Here is a 19,715-nt window from a genome sequence, read left to right as displayed (position 1 = left end):
TATGCCAAAATTTCTCAACTGAACAAATATGATTTTAACACCTATGTGTACAAACCGCAGCTAAACTGTAAAAAAGGACCGGCAGCAAAAATAGTGTGTTAAACCCAAAATGGTAGACAGCGAGCAGATCATGTTTGCGTTAAAAGTGAAGCGATAAAATCCAAACTGCTTATGGGAACAGTGTCATTATGAGGCCCCACCGACACGCAGGGACCTCTCATTCGGCCAGGCAGCGGGGGTGCTTCACGTTTGCAGATCCTGTCCATCAGTGCAGCGCGGAGTGGGCCGGCAAGTGGCGTTAAGTACTATTATCGCAGGCATGTGGACACCTGGGACCCTCTACGTCCTGTGTTATGACTCCCACGTCTCTTTCTCAGTCTCGCCACTGGACCCCTCCACATCCTCTGTCGTGCTTGTCAAACCAATGTCTCCACTGACATTGCTTCCATCTGCTTTTATGCCTCCCACCTTACTGCTTCCTCCACCTACATTGCCTCCACCTCATCTTTTTTAACTCACATTCTACGGTCTCCATTACGTCCAACTCCGCTGTTAAGCCTTCCACCCCACTGTTTCCACCTCCTCAGTTATGTTCCTCACCTTAATGTTCCCTCTACCTATACTGCCTTCACTACTACCTCCCAAATCCTGTCTGCACATCTTGCATCTTCTGCTACGCCTTCCACCTTAAAGTTTCATCCACCTACACTGCCTCCACCTCCTCTGTTATGCTTTCCATCCTGCTGTCTTCATCTACTCTGACTCCAACTCTTCCATTTTGCCTCCCACTCTAGTGCTTCCTCTACTTTCACCGCCTCCACCTCCGCTGTTATAACTCTCATCATACGATCTCCACTACGTCCATCACCTCTGTTAAGTCTTCCACCCTGCTGTCTCCACCTACACTGCCTCAGTTTTGTCTCCCACAGTAATATTTCCTCTATTTATACTGTCTCCACTTGTTTTGTTAACCCTCCCACCCCTCTGTCTGCACCCTTTCCACCCCGGTAATTGTTCCTAATCTTCGCGCTTTCACTATGCTACATGGCCCCTCCACCTTCCTTGTTATGCCTCCTTTCACCCTTTCTACCTCTCTGCTAGGTAGTTCCATCTCCGTTATGCTTCCCATACCGTTTACTCCACCTACACTGCCTCCAACTACACTGCCTGCACCTCCTCTGTTATGTCTCCTTCCGCCGCCTCCACCTCGCTACACAGCCATCCTACCATGTCCTCTCACTTCGTCGCCAAATTGTGCAGTGACTGGAGCTCCTCTGTGCGGAATACGAATATCTATATATGAAAGGCTAGGCCGGTGACAAGACGCTTTTCAGATATACTGTTTTTATTTTTCGCTATCTCGCAATTTTTGATACACAGTCGGAGGGAATGTTTGATATCTTTCTTTGTCAGTCACACATTATCTATCATCATCATCATCATCATCATCATCTTCATCATGATCTTGTTTTCCACCTATGCATGGGGGCGAGGTAAGATCAGGAAAAAAGGAAAAGAAATTACAAATGTGGAAGAACTATTAACAATGCGCAGTGAAATGGCCAGACGCTCATTCACACATCATTGTTGGATGTGAGAGTTTTGGGAGGGAAGGGTGGAGGTATGTCTAACCACTACCTGGTAGAAAGAAAGTTGAGAGTAGGTAAGTGATAGGTGAGAGCTAGGAGAGTTAGTCAGGTTGTGACAGTGAGGTCTCAAAGTGACTGAGTTGTATAAAAGAGAGAAAATGATAGAGTATCAGGAGAAACTGAAAGAAGGGTGGAACGCAGTGAAAGATCAGGAGAATGGCACTGTGGAGGAGGAATGGCAGTTGCTTAAGAGAGCTGTGGTGGGGCATGCGGAAGAGGTGTGTGGTGTGAGACGAATGGTTGGTGGTGTAAGAAAGGGAAGTGAATGGTGGTGCAAGGAAGTACGTATGGCTGTGGCTGAGAAGAGACGTGCATATTGAGTGTGGCTGCAGAGGAAGAATGAGGTGTCCTTTAAGAGGTATAACGAAGAGAGGAATCAGGCGAAAAGGGCTGTGCTTGCTGCTGAAGTGGCCGCTAATGAGAGGTGGGGAAGGGGGTTGACTGAGAATTTCCAACAGAATAAGAAAATGTTCTGGAAGGTGGTGAAAAGGATGCGAAAAGGAGAGTCTGGAATGGAAGAGCTAGTAAAGGCAGAGGATGGAAGGATATTAACTGAGATGTATCCTGTAGGGAAGAGATGGGCGGAGTATTTTGAAAGATTGATAAATGTAGAGGAGGAAAGGGAGGCTGAGATTGTGGCAGATGGAAGGGTGCAAGGAATAAATGTGTTGGAAGAGGTGAATGATTCTCTGATCACGATGGAGGAAGTGCAGGAGGCAGTAAAGGTGATAAAAACAGGGAAAGCTGCAGGTATGGATGGATGTCTGAGGAAAAGTTTGAATATAAAGCAGATGAGGTGTCTGAGGAGTATGTGTGGAGTGACGTGTATGGATCGAGTGAAAAATTATGAAGTGCAAAGGAGAACTGGAGCTGTGCGGGAGATGGCTGATCGAGTTGAGCAGAGGGTGTTGCGATGGTTTGGGCATATGGAGAGAATGGATAATGAGCAACTAGTGAAAAAGATAACTGGATCGGATGTGAGAGGTGTAAGGGTGAGAGGAAGACCACGGATAAGATGGATGGACAGTGTGAAGAGAGCACTGGATGCGAGACGAATGTCTGATGAGCAAGGATGGGTGGATGCGCGTGATAAGAATGACTGGAGAGAAATTGTGAATGAATATATGATGACGCATCCCTGAGGGGACATTCTCCCGCATTTGGTCTGATCAGCTGATCGGGTCAGGTGCGGGTAAGAGGATGGGTCCATTATGATGTGGCAGGGGTAAACCAGCTCTGTTGTCGAGCCTTGCTGCGGATGTCGCTGATTGCACTGCACAGTTGACCCTCGTGCGGTGTGGTGCGGTGAGGACCAGTCCTTTCACCCCTTGGGGCTAAGATGCGAATGAATATGTATGTGTGTGTGTGTGTGTGTGTGTGTGTGTGTGTGTGTGTGTGTGTGTGTGTGTGTGTGTGTGTGTGTGTGTGTGTGTGTGTGTGTGTGTGTGTGTGTGTGTGTGTGTGTGTGTGTGTGTGTGTGTGTGTGTGTGTGTGTGTGTGTGTGTGTGTGTGTGTGTGTGTGTGTGTGTGTGTGTGTGTGTGTGTGTGTGTGTGTGTGTGTGTGTGTGTGTGTGTGTGTGTGTGTGTGTGTGTGTGTGTGTGTGTGTGTGTGTGTGTGTGTGTGTGTGTGTGTGTGTGTGTGTGTGTGTGTGTGTGTGTGTGTGTGTGTGTGTGTGTGTGTGTGTGTGTGTGTGTGTGTGTGTGTGTGTGTGTGTGTGTGTGTGTGTGTGTGTGTGTGTGTGTGTGTGTGTGTGTGTGTGTGTGTGTGTGTGTGTGTGTGTGTGTGTGTGTGTGTGTGTGAGCGCGCGGATGAGTAAATTGGGAGTGTGTCGTACTGTCACGGCTACCTCCCTTTCTTAGGGGGAAGCAACCTAGGTATGTAGATAGACAGATGTTATGAAAGAGAAATGAAGGTCGCTGAACCACCTCGCAACAGTCTTATGGCCAAACTGGTTGTCTGACCTTGCTACCTTCATACAGTCGACAGGTATAGTCAATTCTAATCAACTAATAAGATATACTACTGTATCTCTCATTTTATATATTCCACTGGCTCGGTCCCCGCTAAAGAGTCGTTCTCTTACTCGCAAGTAGAAGAACGCAAGCTCGGTTTTGGGGTATTAAAACCGTTGTGCACAGTTTGTTCTTCCCTCAGCTCCTCTTCAAACAGCAGCTCAGCTGGTGACTGTTACGAGTCTCTTCTAAAGGAAGAAAGGAACTCGGCAAAAACAGACTCCTTGCCCTAATGGCCGCTCGTGCATTCGACAGGCAAAAATTCATTCTTTTTCTTTTCTGTCAAGAGGTAGTTTGGTTAAATGCTGTCTCTTATTCGAACATCCCTGTTAGCCCTTTTCATTGCATTGCTATTTCCAAATCAGGTTCCTTGTTATACCTCTTCTGCCCAGTCAGACATACAAGTTCGCATACTATTTCACTACAAAGGTAATGTTCATTTTCCTCTCTGATGCATTACATCAAAGTGATTCATCTATGCACACAGAAACACGCCAATCTTATCACAGCTGAAGAATATAAGGCAGCAAAGAAAAGCAATTAGCAGTGATGGTGAAATATTGGGCGAACTTTTGTCCTCAACAACACCTATGATTCAGCAATTATTACCCACGTGATGGATTCGATACCACAGTAAACAGTTGTACCTCTCGATGTGTCTTAAGAAAATTAATCTAATTTTACCTGACTGTTTGTGCAATAAAAAAATTTACTACAGACACAGTTGGGTGAAGTCGAACCAGCAGTATCTGTCTTCTTTGTGAGCGTCAAGAACTGCTAACGTTTAATCGATAGAGTACTCGTCTCGCAATGCGTTTGCCTCAAGTCTATGATTCGAACCCAGGAAGAGGTGGACATTAAAAGTGATTGCTGGTAATATGTAGTTTCAAATACACCCTGTCGGTTTCGCTGATAGGAATATACAGATTTTTAACACAAACACATCCATTACAACACTTCAACATTCATATTCATCACTCTTCCCAAAGACACCCCTTCCCATTGGTACTTCGCCAGCACAGGGAAAAGGTAACTCTGGTTATCACTATCCCCCTGAGGAGTACTCTGGTCTTGTCGTGGACCTACTGCGAACTGATATATATTAATACATGAAAGTCGAACCGCCAGCGTAGAGAAGTATCAATGGGTACTTTGCTATATCCATTGTTTCATGTGTTGGATTATCTCGTGCGGAATTCGCATTACTTTTAACTTTATCGACTGTACCGTACAGTCGATCAATTGAGTATTAGTTCACACAGCGCGAAACAGTCCAATACCACAGACGATGGCTACTGTAAATACACAGATGATTCTACTTCACACTGATGAACTTGATATCCTAAGAATGCCATAAAAATCGCTTCCATGGCATTTCCTAGCCACTGTTGTTCTCATATCCACATAATCGATTAATCACTTCGGAACATCACAAACTACACTGATCATACAGAATATCATTGGACCCTTCCTGAGCGATATATTATGGACCGAGTGTACATATATGATCCATTGATTGGTACAGTATGTCAGATCCATAGGGCGTAATGGTCAACGTGATGGTGGTATATTCATTTCCTCGGCGGTTACACCATTTAGAGCCGCTGCCGACTAACTGATTTACATGGGCTTCAGATCGGTTCAGCACTAATCCCCTCTCTCCTACTCTGCTTCTTCAATATTTATCAAGGATGGTCAAACATGTAAGCCTCCCATTTCCCACTTTTCACTACGCTGAATTGATTTGCATACCGAATAGCCACCTACCTGAAGCGAACGTGGGCACTAACACTTCACCAAATTTATATTTATTTGTTAATTTTTCGATACAGATGATTCAATTTACCTTAGGGGAGTCCTTTAGCGCACGAGTTTATAAAAGCACTATATAACCCAACCAGATTAAATCTCTCTCAAAAGCTGCATGATCGAAAAAAAAACAAGATAAAAAGACCGCTATCGTTGAAAAGATGCATTTCAGTTTGCACGTTAAAATAACCTTATCTTTGTACTCTGAAATTAAGTTTATATGTGATGTGATAATCTTAACTAATCAGGAGTTTAAAGACTGTGCCGGGAGGAAGTTCTGAAGCTATTGTGTTAATATTTTCCCGTGTGTGTGTGTGTGTGTGTGTGTGTGTGTGTGTGTGTGTGTGTGTGTGTGTGTGTGTGTGTGTGTGTGTGTGTGTGTGTGTGTGTGTGTGTGTGTGTGTGTGTGTGTGTGTGTGTGTGTGTGTGTGTGTGTGTGTGTGTGTGTGTGTGTGTGTGTGTGTGTGTGTGTGTGTGTGTGTGTGTGTGTGTGTGTGTGTGTGTGTGTGTGTGTGTGTGTGTGTGTGTGTGTGTGTGTGTGTGTGTGTGTGTGTGTGTGTGTGTGTGTGTGTGTGTGTGTGTGTGTTTGTGTGTGTGTGTGTGTGTGTGTGTGTGTGTGTGTGTGTGTGTGTGTGTGTGTGTGTGTGTGTGTGTGTGTGTGTGTGAGAGAGAGAGAGAGAGAGCAAGGGGGAGGGGTAACGTGGGAGGGTGAGGGAGAGAAAGAGAGCGTCGGGAAGAGAGTGCATTATTAATCATCGGTATATCTCATTTCCCTCTTTCTTTCTCTCATTTTTACGAGGTTGGCCACTAAATCCACTGTCTCACTCTGGAAGGAAAGGAAAATTAGCAACTTGCAAGAACTCTTGGTGCGAAATTTGTGAGCGGTAGTTAGGGTGATGGAAGAAGGTTATCAGTTACTGCATGGAGGGAGCACTATGAGGAAGGAAAAAGATGCAGGGAGAGATAAGCAGAGGGAGGGGGAGAGAGGGAGAGGAGACGAGAGAGGCTGACGTAAGAGGTAGGGAAAGAGGGAGAAATATATAGAGGGAGCGAGGGATGAGCACGAGGAGGGAAGGAGAGAAACGAATACACAGGGAGACAGACGGAGAGGGGGAGATTAATAAAGAGGGGAGGAGAGGGAGATACAAGGGAAGGGACGGACGCAGTGAGTTATAAAAGGGAAGAGTAGAAAGCGGAATAGACCAAGAGGGAGGGAAGGGGCTGGGGAGGTGAAGAGGGAGGGAAGGAGAGGGGGAGATGAAGAGAGAGGGAAGGAGAGGGGAATGTGCAGAGGGAGAGAAGGAGACGGGAAGGTGAAGAGGGAGGGAAGGAGAAAGGGAGCTGAAGAGGAAGGGAAGGAGAGAGGGAAGTTAAGAGGGAAGGAGGGAGGGAGAGAGAGGGAGGGAAACGAGGGAACAAGGAGAGGAGAGATAAGCTAATGAAAGGAGAGCGAGGGACGGGAAGGACGGAAGGGAAGAAGAGGGAGAGATAAAGAAAAGAAGGGAAGCAAAGGAAAGCAGAAATACATTTGATATAGAGAAGAAATGTAATGACAGTGGGAGCAGTAGCAAGCTGGAAGGAGAGGTGGAGAGAAGCACAGGCGAAAGAATGTGAGGTGGGAGAGAATAAGTGAAGTAGTGAGATAGAACTATTTTGCAGAGACGCTGAGAAGAAATAAGAGTAGGAGAAAGGCCAGTGGAGAAGAGAGACATATAACAGGTAAAAAATCTGAGCTGAAGGAGGAGGAGGGAGTGAAAGAAAGGAAAATTAAGCAACTAAAGGAGGGAAAGGTGTACACAGAAATAAATGGAAATATATGGAATGATGTGTCTGGGCAGTGACGTGAAAAATAAAAGTGGTGGTGAGATTTATTTTTTTTACTTCAGTGGTAAGGCAAACAGGAAAAGGAGAAGGAGGAGAAAAGAAAAGATAGGTAAGTGAAGAGTTTCAGACGAGAGGCAAGAGAAGAAGAGCGAGATGATGAAGAGGGAGTATCAGTTACCTCCCGCGTAGCGTTGCGGGGCGATAAAGGAGGATGGAAGGAGAGGGAGATGGAAATAGAGACACTTGAATAAATTCTGACACGGAGAAACGAAGCAAAGGGAGATAAACGAGTGAAATGAAGAGCGAGATGATAAAGCGAGGGTTATCAGTTACTTTCTGTGCAGTGTTGTCGGGGCGATTAAGAGGGATAGGGGGAGAGAGAGAGCGAAACTGAGACACTGATAAATTCTGGGATGGAGTGACGGAGCAGAGGGAGATAAAGCGAGTGGTGTGTGGAGAGATTTGTATAAACCTGCGAATGGGTTAAGCCGAGTGATTTGTGGAGAAATGCAAGATGTCCATATTTCTGGCATTTCTGGTCTAGTGGGCTCCAGAAACAGTTCAGAAAGCATGTCCAGTGGCTACCTCGCGTCTTATTATACACGTCATACTTTATGGCGTTTTTTTTTTTTTCTGGCGTCCTCTGATTACGTGGTTGATCAGGAATTACACATAGCGGCCTCCAATATCTGCTTTCCTCACACCTGCAGACTGAGCCGTTCTCGCAACACACGAGAACTGGGATGCTTGACATACAGACGACCCTGTATTTAAGCACCTTCGGCATAATGACATCTTTCAGAATTAATCTAGCTAACACCAAACTCTTTTAATCATCCGCGAGAGACAACTAGGACTGAAAGGATTAGAAACGAGACTTAGTTATCGCGTCTGTACAATACTCAGTAATCCCGCCTGTACAATGCTTGGTAATCCCGTCTGTACAATGCTCGGTAATACTTAGTAATCCCGTCTGTACAATACTCAGTAATCCCGTCTGTACAATACTCAGTAATCCCGTCGGTACAACACTAAGCAATTTCGTCTGTACAATTCTCGGTAATCCCGTCTGCACAGTGCTCAGTAATCCCGTCTATACAATGTTCTGCCATCCCGTCTATATATTGCTCAGTATTCCCGTCTGTAAAATGCTCAATAATCCCGTCCATAGAACCATAAAAGTCCCGTCTGTACAATCCTTAATCATTCCGACTGTACAATGCTCAGTAATCGTCAATACAATACTCGCCCGTCGGTAAAATAGTAATCCCGTCTGTACAATGATGACCGTATTCTAGCCATCACGACACGATTTTTAGACAGCACAGGGGAGGCCTCTCCAAGGGAAACTGTTATGAGAGGGAGACGGAGAGGACGACCGAGCAGAAAAAAACAAAAAGAATGGAAAAGGACGATGGGAAAAGCAAGAAACAGAGGAGCATTGAGACAGAATGAGAAGACTTGAGACATAAACAGCAACTTGGATGGAAAAATTAGATAGGGAAAAGTGTGGAATAGAACCGGAGCACTGAATGATTAAGAGAGATGACTTGAGACAAACAGCATAATTGAGATATAAGATGGGGAGAGGTGAGAAATAGAGGACAGAGAGAAGGAGAGGAAGACTGGAGTTACAAAATGGCAAAATGATTCGAAAAGTAATATAGGGAGAAGTGGGAGATGGGAAGGAGTAAGAAGCAGAGAAGGAGCATTAAGAGATAAGGAAATGAGACGACTTGGGAAAACGACAGCAAAATGAAAGGAAAAAATCATAAAGGAAGAAGTAAGAAATAGAGAAAGAGCATTCAGAGACAAAGAGAGGAGGCGGAGCAGTTAAAGACAGAGTGAAAAAAAAAAAAAGCAGTGTGATAATATGAAAGATTATTGACGAGATTAGCTTCAATATGATAACGTATATTTCATTCTTGCTACCAACAGACGACTGTGCTTAGCTTTGGTGAGGGTATTGAAAGAAGGAAGGTTTAATATTGCTTTCATTGACCCATTTCACTACTTCAGTCATTCCAGGGTAAATCAAATCGTCCTGAGGTAGCAAGAGTATGCAATTAAGATACCTGAAAGTCGTGAGAAGCCGTATGTAAAGAGTAGTTCATGAAAGACATGTGAGAGAGAGAGAGAATAGATAGACCGAGGAAAGTCTACCTATTACTCACTTGGCACTGCTGGTTGGTTGATTATGGGAAAGAAAAGGAAGGAGAGCAAGAGATGAACGTACGTGTGTGGACTACTTTTGAGACGGTGAAAAACGGAACCAGAGAGATGTGCAGAGATTTTGTTGAGAATATAGGCGGCAAGATTTGAAATGGAGAGATGTCTGAACGAGATTTTAGCCGCTGAAATTCGTGGACGTGTATTTGAACTCTAAAATTACAACCACAAGACGATTTACTGAGCTTATTGTATGTCTAGTAGTGACTGACTTATTGACTGATTTATTAACTGCTTGACCGACTGACTGACGGATCACACTAAAACGATCATCGCAGCGTCACAACTGAGGTCATTGCCGACGTACAACAGGAGTAAAGAACAAGAATAGCCAAAACACATTTATACATATAAATAAATAACAATAATCAAAATGTTAGCTAATGTTAAAATTCACATAAATCGTCAAGGACACGACACAAAACTATACATAAATCAGGATCAGTTAAAACTATGGTTAAAACTACAGCTGATTGATGAAACCTGCTTCTTCAACAAACGAGGCGGCGGCTTCTCCCGTCATACACGCCTCCTCTTCAAGAATTGAGGGTAAAATCTAGTAGTGATGGCGTTAACGAGGACAACATCACACTCCCTCAGTACTACAAGTTAGACGACAAAAAACAGAACATTAAATACTTGATCGGAGTGAAGTGGATAAAACAAAATTAACAGGAATGATGTGGAGAAGTTAGGAAACCGTGCATAAACGAATAATTCTATTTTTTGAAGCTGGGAGGAATACGAAGGAGAGGAATATGTCAATGACTGGAATATACACAAAGGTAAAATATAAAGACGAGTTGTTGGAGAATGACGCCATCCTAAACTGACGCTGATATAACCTGGTAACTCTGTTGCCTCGGGATATAAGCGTCTCTCAGTTTCCCTCTTGTCCCCCAAACGGAGGATGGTGGATTGTGGGAGGAGTACAGCTTCAACCTGCAGCTCAACGGAGTCACATCCAAATGAGTTGGGGACCAAAGAACACCAAGGACAAAATATGAGACGAGACACCCACAATCATGCAGGCAGTAGGACTGATCCCAAAACAGATAACAGACCTTAAGAAGCATGCAAGAATAAAACTTTTAACGGCGTATTAGTATGCACGGACTGAAACAAAGAAACCAAAGATTTTTGCAGTGGCTTTGATTAAGACACAACCAAATATGCTAGAACTAAGAGACATCCGGGTGCATAAAGCTTGCATCACAGAAGATAGCAGCCTTCAATAATCCAATCACTATGAGGTAGAATTCTGAACCCGGGTAAAATAATGTGGTGCATGCAATACCGAAGTAAAACAAACCTTTAAAGTGCTGGGAGGGATTAAGGAAATGAAAACGAAACAAATGAGGCACAGAAAAATAGCTAACACACCAAGCAATACAACATAAAAATTGGTAGTGGAACCTTAAGAAGAGCCAACGCTAACAGGTGAGTCATGGGACCCAGGCATGGACGAAGAATCAAGAAACCGAAGAGAAGTATAAGGCATCAGACTGCACAGTAAGCAATACACCGGAACAGACAAAAAAAAACTGAAGTACAAGTCGATACTAGACGGCTTCATTCAGCAGGTTAATACGAAACAAAAGACAAACGCATAAAACAACGTTTAACACACTAAGTAATAATGCGGAAGAAATAGGTGCTGAAAGAGCAGAGGACCTCGCTTGGCCATTTTACTCGCAGGAGGTGGACTACATAAGCGTGAGAAGATCAGAGAATCAAGAAGAAATAAAAGAAAAGCGCATATAACAACAGCATGCACACTACTACGCCGAAATAAAAGCTGGTGAAATAGGAGTAGAGGGCAAGGCAAGACGATTTTACTCAGTAGAAGGAATGACAGGAGCCCGGGATGAAAAAAAGCTGAGGAAGAGACAAAAGACAGGCGCATAAAGCAAAATTAAACACAAAAAGCAATACACAGGAGGAGATGGTGAAGCTGGAGTAGGGATAACGCTAAGCTATTTTATTAAATAAAAAATGTACTCTAGATGCATGAGAAGGTTAGAGAATCAAGAGGAAACAAAATGAAAGAGTTTAAAACAATAGCAAACAGATAAGCAATAAGACCGAGAGAATAGCTGGTGGCTCTGGAGTAGTAGGCAAAGACAGACAATTTTACTCAGAAGGCACGTGATAGGAACCTGGAGAGGTTAAAGAATCTGAGGAGGAAACAAAACAAAAGTGAATAAGACAGCAGATAACACACTCAGTAATAACCAGGAAGAATAGAAGTTGAAGCTGAAGGAGGCAACGCTTTTTATCAAGTGTTTAAACTCGTGATAAGTGTGAAAGCTAAAGTGCTCCACAAATTTACTTGCAGACGGTACAAACATTGAGTTTTTTTTTCTCTCTCTCTTAAAACTGGGTAAAGTTCCTCAATATATCGCCCTTTAATTCCCCTACGGTCGCGTCTTGCCTCCCATTTCATTCCAGCTACCACCAGACGATTTTATTTAGCCGAATGCGAGTCAAAGTAGCCTGGGTGTGTTAATATTGACATTAGTAACCCTCTCTACAAGATATTCATTTTATCCTTGCAATCTCCAAACGATTAGAAAGGTAGACGAGACCTGTCAAACTGCATAGTCTCTGTCAGCCCCTTAGCCTGTAGGGTTCTCATCTAAGTGAAATATAAATGCCTAATAAAATTGCCAAAAACAAAATATTTATCCAGGATGGTGGGGCTAACTCTAGACAGGGATAGCTCTAGTTTTCCAAACCAGCTAAAGCTAGACGATTTCATTCTAACGAGAGGGAGTCACAAAAACCTAAGAATGTTCATAGCTTCATAATTTGTTGCCTAATTGCTGTTTGGCTAATGTGTTGCAGCAGCTACAGTCGCCTTCACGTGTTTGCACTTTCATATTCGGCCTGTCAAAACTTCACCGTCGTTTGGTAAATATAACCCTTCCCACCCCGTGTATACATTTACCTCGAATTTTTCCTAAAGTTTGTACATATTTTAAGTTTAGTTGGTGCAGGAGGGCGGGTACCTGCTGGGGATATTAATCAGTAGAGCAAATATTAGGTTTTCGCTCTCATATAAATAATGGCGAGAGTCATAGCATTCCCTAGCACAGGTGACTATCTGTTGCATACTCACCCCCTGGCTTTCCATCAAGCTTACCTGCCTTACATGATTATAAATTGTTCAGATTTTGATAATGAATATATGAAAAATAATAATAACAATGATAAATTATCAATCTATCTAAAACTACGTTTTATATATATATATATATATATATATATATATATATATATATATATATATATATATATATATATATATATATATATATATATATATATATATATATATATATATATATATATATATATATATATATATATATATATATATATATATATATATATATACTGTATATTATATATATATATATATATATATATATATATATATATATATATATATATATATATATATATATATACATATATATATATTATTATTATTATTATTTCTGGTAGGTGGGGGCGCTCACCATCCACTCACTCGACGTAGTGCTGCTGTTGGGTGTCTGCCCTTTCCTCTCCTCCATCCTTCTTTCCTTCCATCCTCTTCTGTCTTCCTATACTTCATTCTTTCCTTGTCCTTCTGCCTACGGGTAACTATACACTTTCTCTTCTGTCTTTCTTTCCTTCATTCTTTCCTCTTCCTTCTGCCTGCGGGTGACTCTACACTGAGTGACAAGCCAAATGGCTTCCTGTACACCAGGAAACCATTTACTACTCTGGGTGGTAACCATATAACCAAATTTTGGCGCCTGGTGGTTTAGTGAGTAATTGCGCTCCAATCGGATTGAACCGGTGAAGGTTTTTATCCAAGGGGTGGTTGGGGTTGATTGCTCATGTAATGCCACTCAGGGATGAGTGAGGCTGGTCACTCATCTTAAATGTCGGAACCAACTGCTTAGCCCCGGGCTCCTACGCTCCTCATGGGGCAATGTAGGACTGGATGATGGATGGATGGATGGATGGATTATTATTATTATTATTATTATTATTATTATTATTATTATTATGAAAGAACTATCACTGTTCCTAGGTGCTGGAGGGGGATGCTTTTATGTGGTGGCATTAATGTAAGCCGGCCGCTCAACTGCCAGCTTATACGCGTATAAGTGTGCCATAATCTGCTATCTTTTCCTCCGAAAGAAGGGTGGTGAATTGCAGAAAGACCATCGTTAATCCTAATTCCCATGTATATCAAGCTGGCTTTAAGCATATAACTACCAGAATTTCTCTCATTTGAACGAGATCATCTGATGCTTCTCTCGGTGAAATCTCTAGGTGTGTCCATCATAGCTGCGTGGTAAATGGATCTTACGGTCGTATGTTTTGACATTAAACCGTTAAGTGCTTTGTAAGCTCCATATTTTTTACGATAATTTCGGTGGGAAATGAGTCACATGGAGCATGTTTAGCCTTCCTATACAGTTGCTGACTGCACTCGAATGGCAGATGTTGGTTGACCATATCTAATTAGAAAGCGCCCAGAGAGCGCATAATTCCGCTAGTGCCATCACCATTATAAAGGATCTGGTTGTGGATCCAGTCAGTGCAGTGAAAAGGTTATGGTACCAGAGACCTCACCTAAACTATGACATTCTGTTTATCGTTGACAGTCCATTGATAACCAACCTCATTATCCATGACAGCGCAAGGAAGGAGGTTGAAATAATAGCTTATCTTGGAGCCTAAGCTAACCGCTATATCCGTACTGATCCAACACCAGGCCTAAAAAATACCTCACCTCAAGAGTCTGTGCTACCCGCTTGATTCAAAAGTGCAATGAAAAAAAAAAATAATAATAATAATGGAAACATGGTTTAGAGTTTTTCCTAACAACTTTATCTCAAACAGTGCAACGTAAAGGGGTAAAATGAAGGCTTACCTTAGAGTCTATGCCAACCCCTTCATCCATGACAGTAAAAATGCTGCCGCCTGACTCCTTGGCAATGGGTACGAGTGCGTGTGGTGGTGCAGGCAGGCCAGGTCGCTCCGCCAGTGGGTAGAGCACCAGCAGCAATCGCAGCCCGTATTGCTGCACAAGCTGACGCACCTCTTCCACCTGACTTTCACGCCCGTCACCACCGCTCGTCACCATCACGATGTTCGCAGCCTAAAGTAATAACATAATATCACTCAGACAGCACACACCTCAGCTGCGGGAGCCCTATCCACACTTTCATATCTTTCATGACCTTAACTTTCGACAATTATTGCCCCAACCAATCACTTGTTCCAATAATGTCCTCAGTAATTATTACACATACGGGTTCAACTCCGTACAACAATATTTCGATTAAAATTTATAAAGACTAGCATGCAGACAGACACACAAACCTAGTCAAAGCATAACCCTGGCGGATGAAATAACTTAGTCACGGTATGGGCTCTCATATACACATGTATCTGCGTTCTACATAGACATACAAACATACACACGTTCGCGGCCACACACATGTGAACACATGCACAGATGCGTTCGCGCACACGCTGGCAGGCAGGCAGGCACACACACACACGCACAGGCACACGCACGCACGCTCGCACGCACACACACACACACACACACACACACACACACACACACACACACACACACACACACACACACGAGCACGCATGCACACACACATGCACTCACAGACACGCTGGAGAGTCACTAAGTTTACAGCTTTTTAATGGCGTTGCAGCCTGATGGACCACACCCAGTCGCACACAGTTACAGTCAGGGTTCTTACATACTCCACATTTACTAATGTAATGCAACCCATTTAATATGGTGGCTTTTCTTAAATTTTCTGCGGTCAGTCAGTTACATTCAGATAAGATAAAATTCAATGTAATGAGGTTTATGTATCAAACAACTCCAGTTTTAAAAGTTTCTCTTGAGTTAAAAGGAAATAATCTAAAAACTGCAAAAAACATTTTCAAAAAGACGCCATCGTATTCAAGGTTTATTGGAGTGGCTGGGTGATATCATGAAACAGTAATAAAGGCCATTTAATAGATATATTCTGATTAGTCAATGCGTAAATGATAGTTACGCTGCATGAATGTTCTCTGCGAATTGTTCATCATGTAATCCAAGGTTAAATGTATTCCCTTTTCTTAAATACAATTACTTTTAAAAGTAAAAAAAAAAAAATCCAGGGTGAGGAACACCGACTAAGTTTTTCATGACTTGTTAAACACTGCCAAAGATGCATGCGAGACTAATGCATAAACTAAGGACTTGGACGATGTCGTGCTAATGGAAGACGATCGACACTCGCAAACGTACACATACACATTCGTACACACGTATACACAGATAGACACCGTTACACACGTACACAAACATACATGCACCCGTATAAATACACGTGCCTAAAAAATACACACACGTTCCTGTACCAACACATATACATACTGTACACAGTCATAGGTACACAGCAATGTAATATATATATATATATATATATATATATAGATATATATATATATATATATATATATATATATATATATGACTCTGGGCATAGGCTTCGCAGCCTGCTATCAAGGCCCAGCAGTCCTCATACATACTATATCTCTATCTATCTATCTATCTATCTATCTATAAATATATATATATATATATATATATATATATATATATATATATATATATATATATATATGGTTTTTGAAGTGAACAAAAATCATCTGGCGTTTGCCAAGATAGAATACTAACCTCTTACTCTTTAGCTAGATCAATAGTCCAGGTATTCTGATTATCTGACTCAGTGAGTTCTACTTGGAGATAAATTACATTGTCTCCCGTTAGTCACAAAAATGCACAGTAATAAATACAATAGTTGAAATGCAGAATCTTTCCCTCAGCAATTAAGACTGAATTTGCCCCGTCCTGGCAATATCCATCCTATATAAAACAAGCCATACAACCACCTCCTGACATATGGTGTGCGCGTCGTGATACCCTGTGTATACAGATATACACACAAAAGTTTGCAGTATAACACGTTAAACCTAAAATTTATTTCCACTATATTTAACAATCATTTCATAATTTTCTGTACTGTCAGGCGTGCCCTAGAGCTGTTCTTCCATTTTCAAATGGACATGGAAAACAACATTAGCATAAGAATGTTTTAATACGAATAAAAGGTACTGCAATGGTTCTAATGCTTGTACTTTGCCTACACTGAGTCTCTGTGCCTGACACCAGAGGGCATCAGGTAGACGGGTATCGACCAGGCGGAGGGCCGGGGAGAGGTGGACGTCATGGGGCGGGGTAAGGAGGAGTGAGGCCAAGTGGGCAGAGGTAGGAAGAAGTGGGACAAGACAGGATGAGGTGGGACGAGGCGGGATGAGGTGGGATAAGGTAGAAAATTGGATGAGGTAGGAAGATGTGGGACAAGGAAGGAAGAAATGGGGCGAGGTAGGAAGACGTAGGACGAGGTAGGAAGAAGGAAGAGTTGAGACGAGGTGGGGTAAGGTAGGAAGAAGTGGGACGAATATGGGTGAAGTAAGATGACGTGGGACGAGGTGGGGCGAGGCAGGAAGAAGTGAGAACAGGTGGGATGAGGTAGGAAGAAATGGAATAATGTGGGACGAGGTAGGAAGAAGCATGGCTAACCAGGAAGCAGCATGACGAGGTAAGAAGCAGCATGACGAGATAAGAAGAAGGACTGAGTGGGAAGAAGTGGAACGAGGTGGCACGAGGTAGAAGGAGTTAGGACGAGGTAGGAAGAAGTGGGGCGAGGTAGAAGTGGGACGGTGAGAGGAGGAAATAAGCAATGGGACGAGATGGAGCGAGGTAGGAAGAAGTGGGACGAGGCTACGACAAGGTTGAGCGAGGTAGGAAGAAGTGGGACGAGGTGGGGTTAGGCATGAAGAAGTAGGACGAGAAGGGGCATAGTACGAAGAAGTAGAACGAGTTGGGAAAAGGTAGGAAGAAGTGGGGCAAAGTGAGGTGCAGTAGGATGAAGTGAGAAGAGGTGGGACGGGCCAAGAAATCAAAGGAAGTGGAACGAGGTAGGAAAAAGTGGGACGAGGAGGGGCGAGGTCGGAAAAAGTGGGACTACAGGGGGCGAGGTAGGATGACGTGGGACAAGTGGAAGCGAGGCAGGAAGAAGTAGAAGAAAAGTGGGAGAAGCCGGGGTGAGGTAGGAAGAAATTGGACGAGGTAGGAGGAAGTAGGGAGAGGTAGATGTGGAACGAGGTAAAAGCGGAGCGAGGGAGAAATGGAATGAAGTAGAAAGAGGTAGAGAGAAGTGGGGCGAGTCAGGAAGAAGTGAGATGAGGAAGGAGGAGGTAGGAAAATGTGGAACGAGGTGGGGCGAGGCAGGAAGACATTGGACTAGATTGTACGATGTAGGAAAAAGTGGAGTGAGGAAGGAAGAGGTAGGGCAATGCAGGAAGTGGGACGAGGTAGGAAGAAGTAGGAAGAAGTTGGATGAGGTCCGAAGAATGGGACGAGGCAGGAATAAGTGAGGCCAAACAAGACGAAGTGGGACGAGGCAGGAAGAAGTGGGACAGGGTAGGAAGAACAAGTCGGAAGAAGTAAAAGTAGGGCAAGGTAGGAAGAAGTGAGGCAAGGTAGAAAGAAGTGGGGCGAGGTAGGAAGAAGTGGGGCGAGGTAGGAAGAAGTGGGGCGAGGTAGGAAGAAGTGGGGCGAGGTAGGAAGAAGTGGGGCGAGGTAGGAAGAAGTGGGGCGAGGTAGGAAGAAGTGGGACTGGGTAGAAAAAAGTGGGGCAAGGTAGGAAAAAGTGGGACGAATGAAGCAGGATGGAGAGATATGGATCGAGGTAACGAGGGGAAGGGCGAGAAAGGGTGGAAAGGGGTGAGATGGGGCGAAGTAAGAGGGAGTAATATGTGGCAGGATGAGGCAGGGAGGAGCGGAACGAGGAAGGAAGCTGTGAGATAGAGTGGAGCGAATTAAGGAGGACAGAGAAAGTGGGATGAGGTAGGGAGGAGTGGAGCAGGGTGAGATGTTATGAGAAGCAGTTGAGGTGGGCGAGGTACAAAGCAGTGGGACGAGGTGGGTGAGGTAGGAAGCAGTGGAGGCGGGATGGGCGAGGTAGGAAACAGTGGGGCGAGGTAGGTGAGGTAGGAAGCAGTGGGGAGAGACTGGTGAAGTAGGAAGCAGTGGGGCGAGGTGGACGAGGTAGGAAGCAGCGGGGCGAGGTGGGCGAGGTAGGAAGCAGTGGAGCGAGGTGGGTGAGGCAGGAAGCAGTGGAATGAGGTGGGTGAGGTAGGAAGCAGAGGGACGAGGTGGGACGAAATATGAAAAGAGACAAGGTAGAGAGAAGTGTGGCGAGGGAGAGAGGAGTGAGACGAGGTGGAGCGAGGCGATGCAGGGAGAAGAGGCCCCCTGGCAGCGCGTGATATTGTGGTAGTGGGGCGCCCCGTCTCATAACCGGCCTGTTATCTATATACACCTGCCCCAGTATCAACATATATTGGCCCTCTGTTTGTGTCCTCCGTGTGTGTGCTCCGAGGTGCCGATGAATTAATCTGTGTATTTACAGAGAGTGGCACTGCTATCTCGCTGTGACTGGAGCCTTGTGTATATACCGGCCTCTCTTTTCTTTGCTAATTCACATGGCTATCTATTCTTTAACTAGTAGCAGTATTATAGTAATTTACCATTCTGCTTCACTGTGACTGGAGACTTAGGCATTTACGGGCTCCTCTTCTCTTTACAAATTCACTTGTCTTTAGTTTCTTTAATTTACAACAAATATCATTAATTTACCATGCTGTGACTGTGGCAGTGTGCATGTACTGATCCAACTTTTCTGAACCATAATGTGGCTATCATTTCTGCAGTCAACATCATCATCTTAGTCCTTTACCAAACTATTTCGCTGTGACTAGTCTTGTGCGTATATCCCCTCCCTCTTTTTCTTTTCCAGTTCGTAGTTCTATCGTATCTTTAAGCCAGTATTACTGTAATACAGTTTAATTCACTTACAAAGCTCTCTCGCTATGGATGCAGCCTTAGAACAAAGAGAATCCTTTTTAACCTGTTAATGAGTCTACAGTTTCTTTAGCCAGTATCAGTATCTCAATCTGTTCTCCCTACCACTTCCTCTCTCATTACATTGCCCTTTGATGAATACGAATTTATTTATACGGCTGTGTTCCAGTACGATG

General features: G+C 43.7%; 1 protein-coding gene across 1 annotated transcript in view; it reads right to left on the bottom strand.

The window, feature by feature from the left end:
- Positions 1–19,715, bottom strand: part of LOC145408259 (calcium-activated chloride channel regulator 1-like) — a 369,924-nt gene that overhangs the window by 72,742 nt on the left and 277,467 nt on the right. The window contains exon 9 of the mRNA XM_080279028.1: positions 14,461–14,688. Coding sequence (XP_080135154.1) covers positions 14,461–14,688 — 228 coding nt within the window. The remainder of the gene's footprint in view (positions 1–14,460; positions 14,689–19,715) is intronic.

This window comes from Coenobita brevimanus, chromosome 76 (assembly GCF_032717465.1).
Source record: "Coenobita brevimanus isolate Jiangsu-jjx chromosome 76, ASM3271746v2, whole genome shotgun sequence".
NCBI lineage: Eukaryota > Metazoa > Arthropoda > Malacostraca > Decapoda > Coenobitidae > Coenobita > Coenobita brevimanus.
The sequence above is the reverse complement of the archived record's forward strand: the minus strand, read 5'-3'. Positions and strand labels throughout refer to the sequence as shown.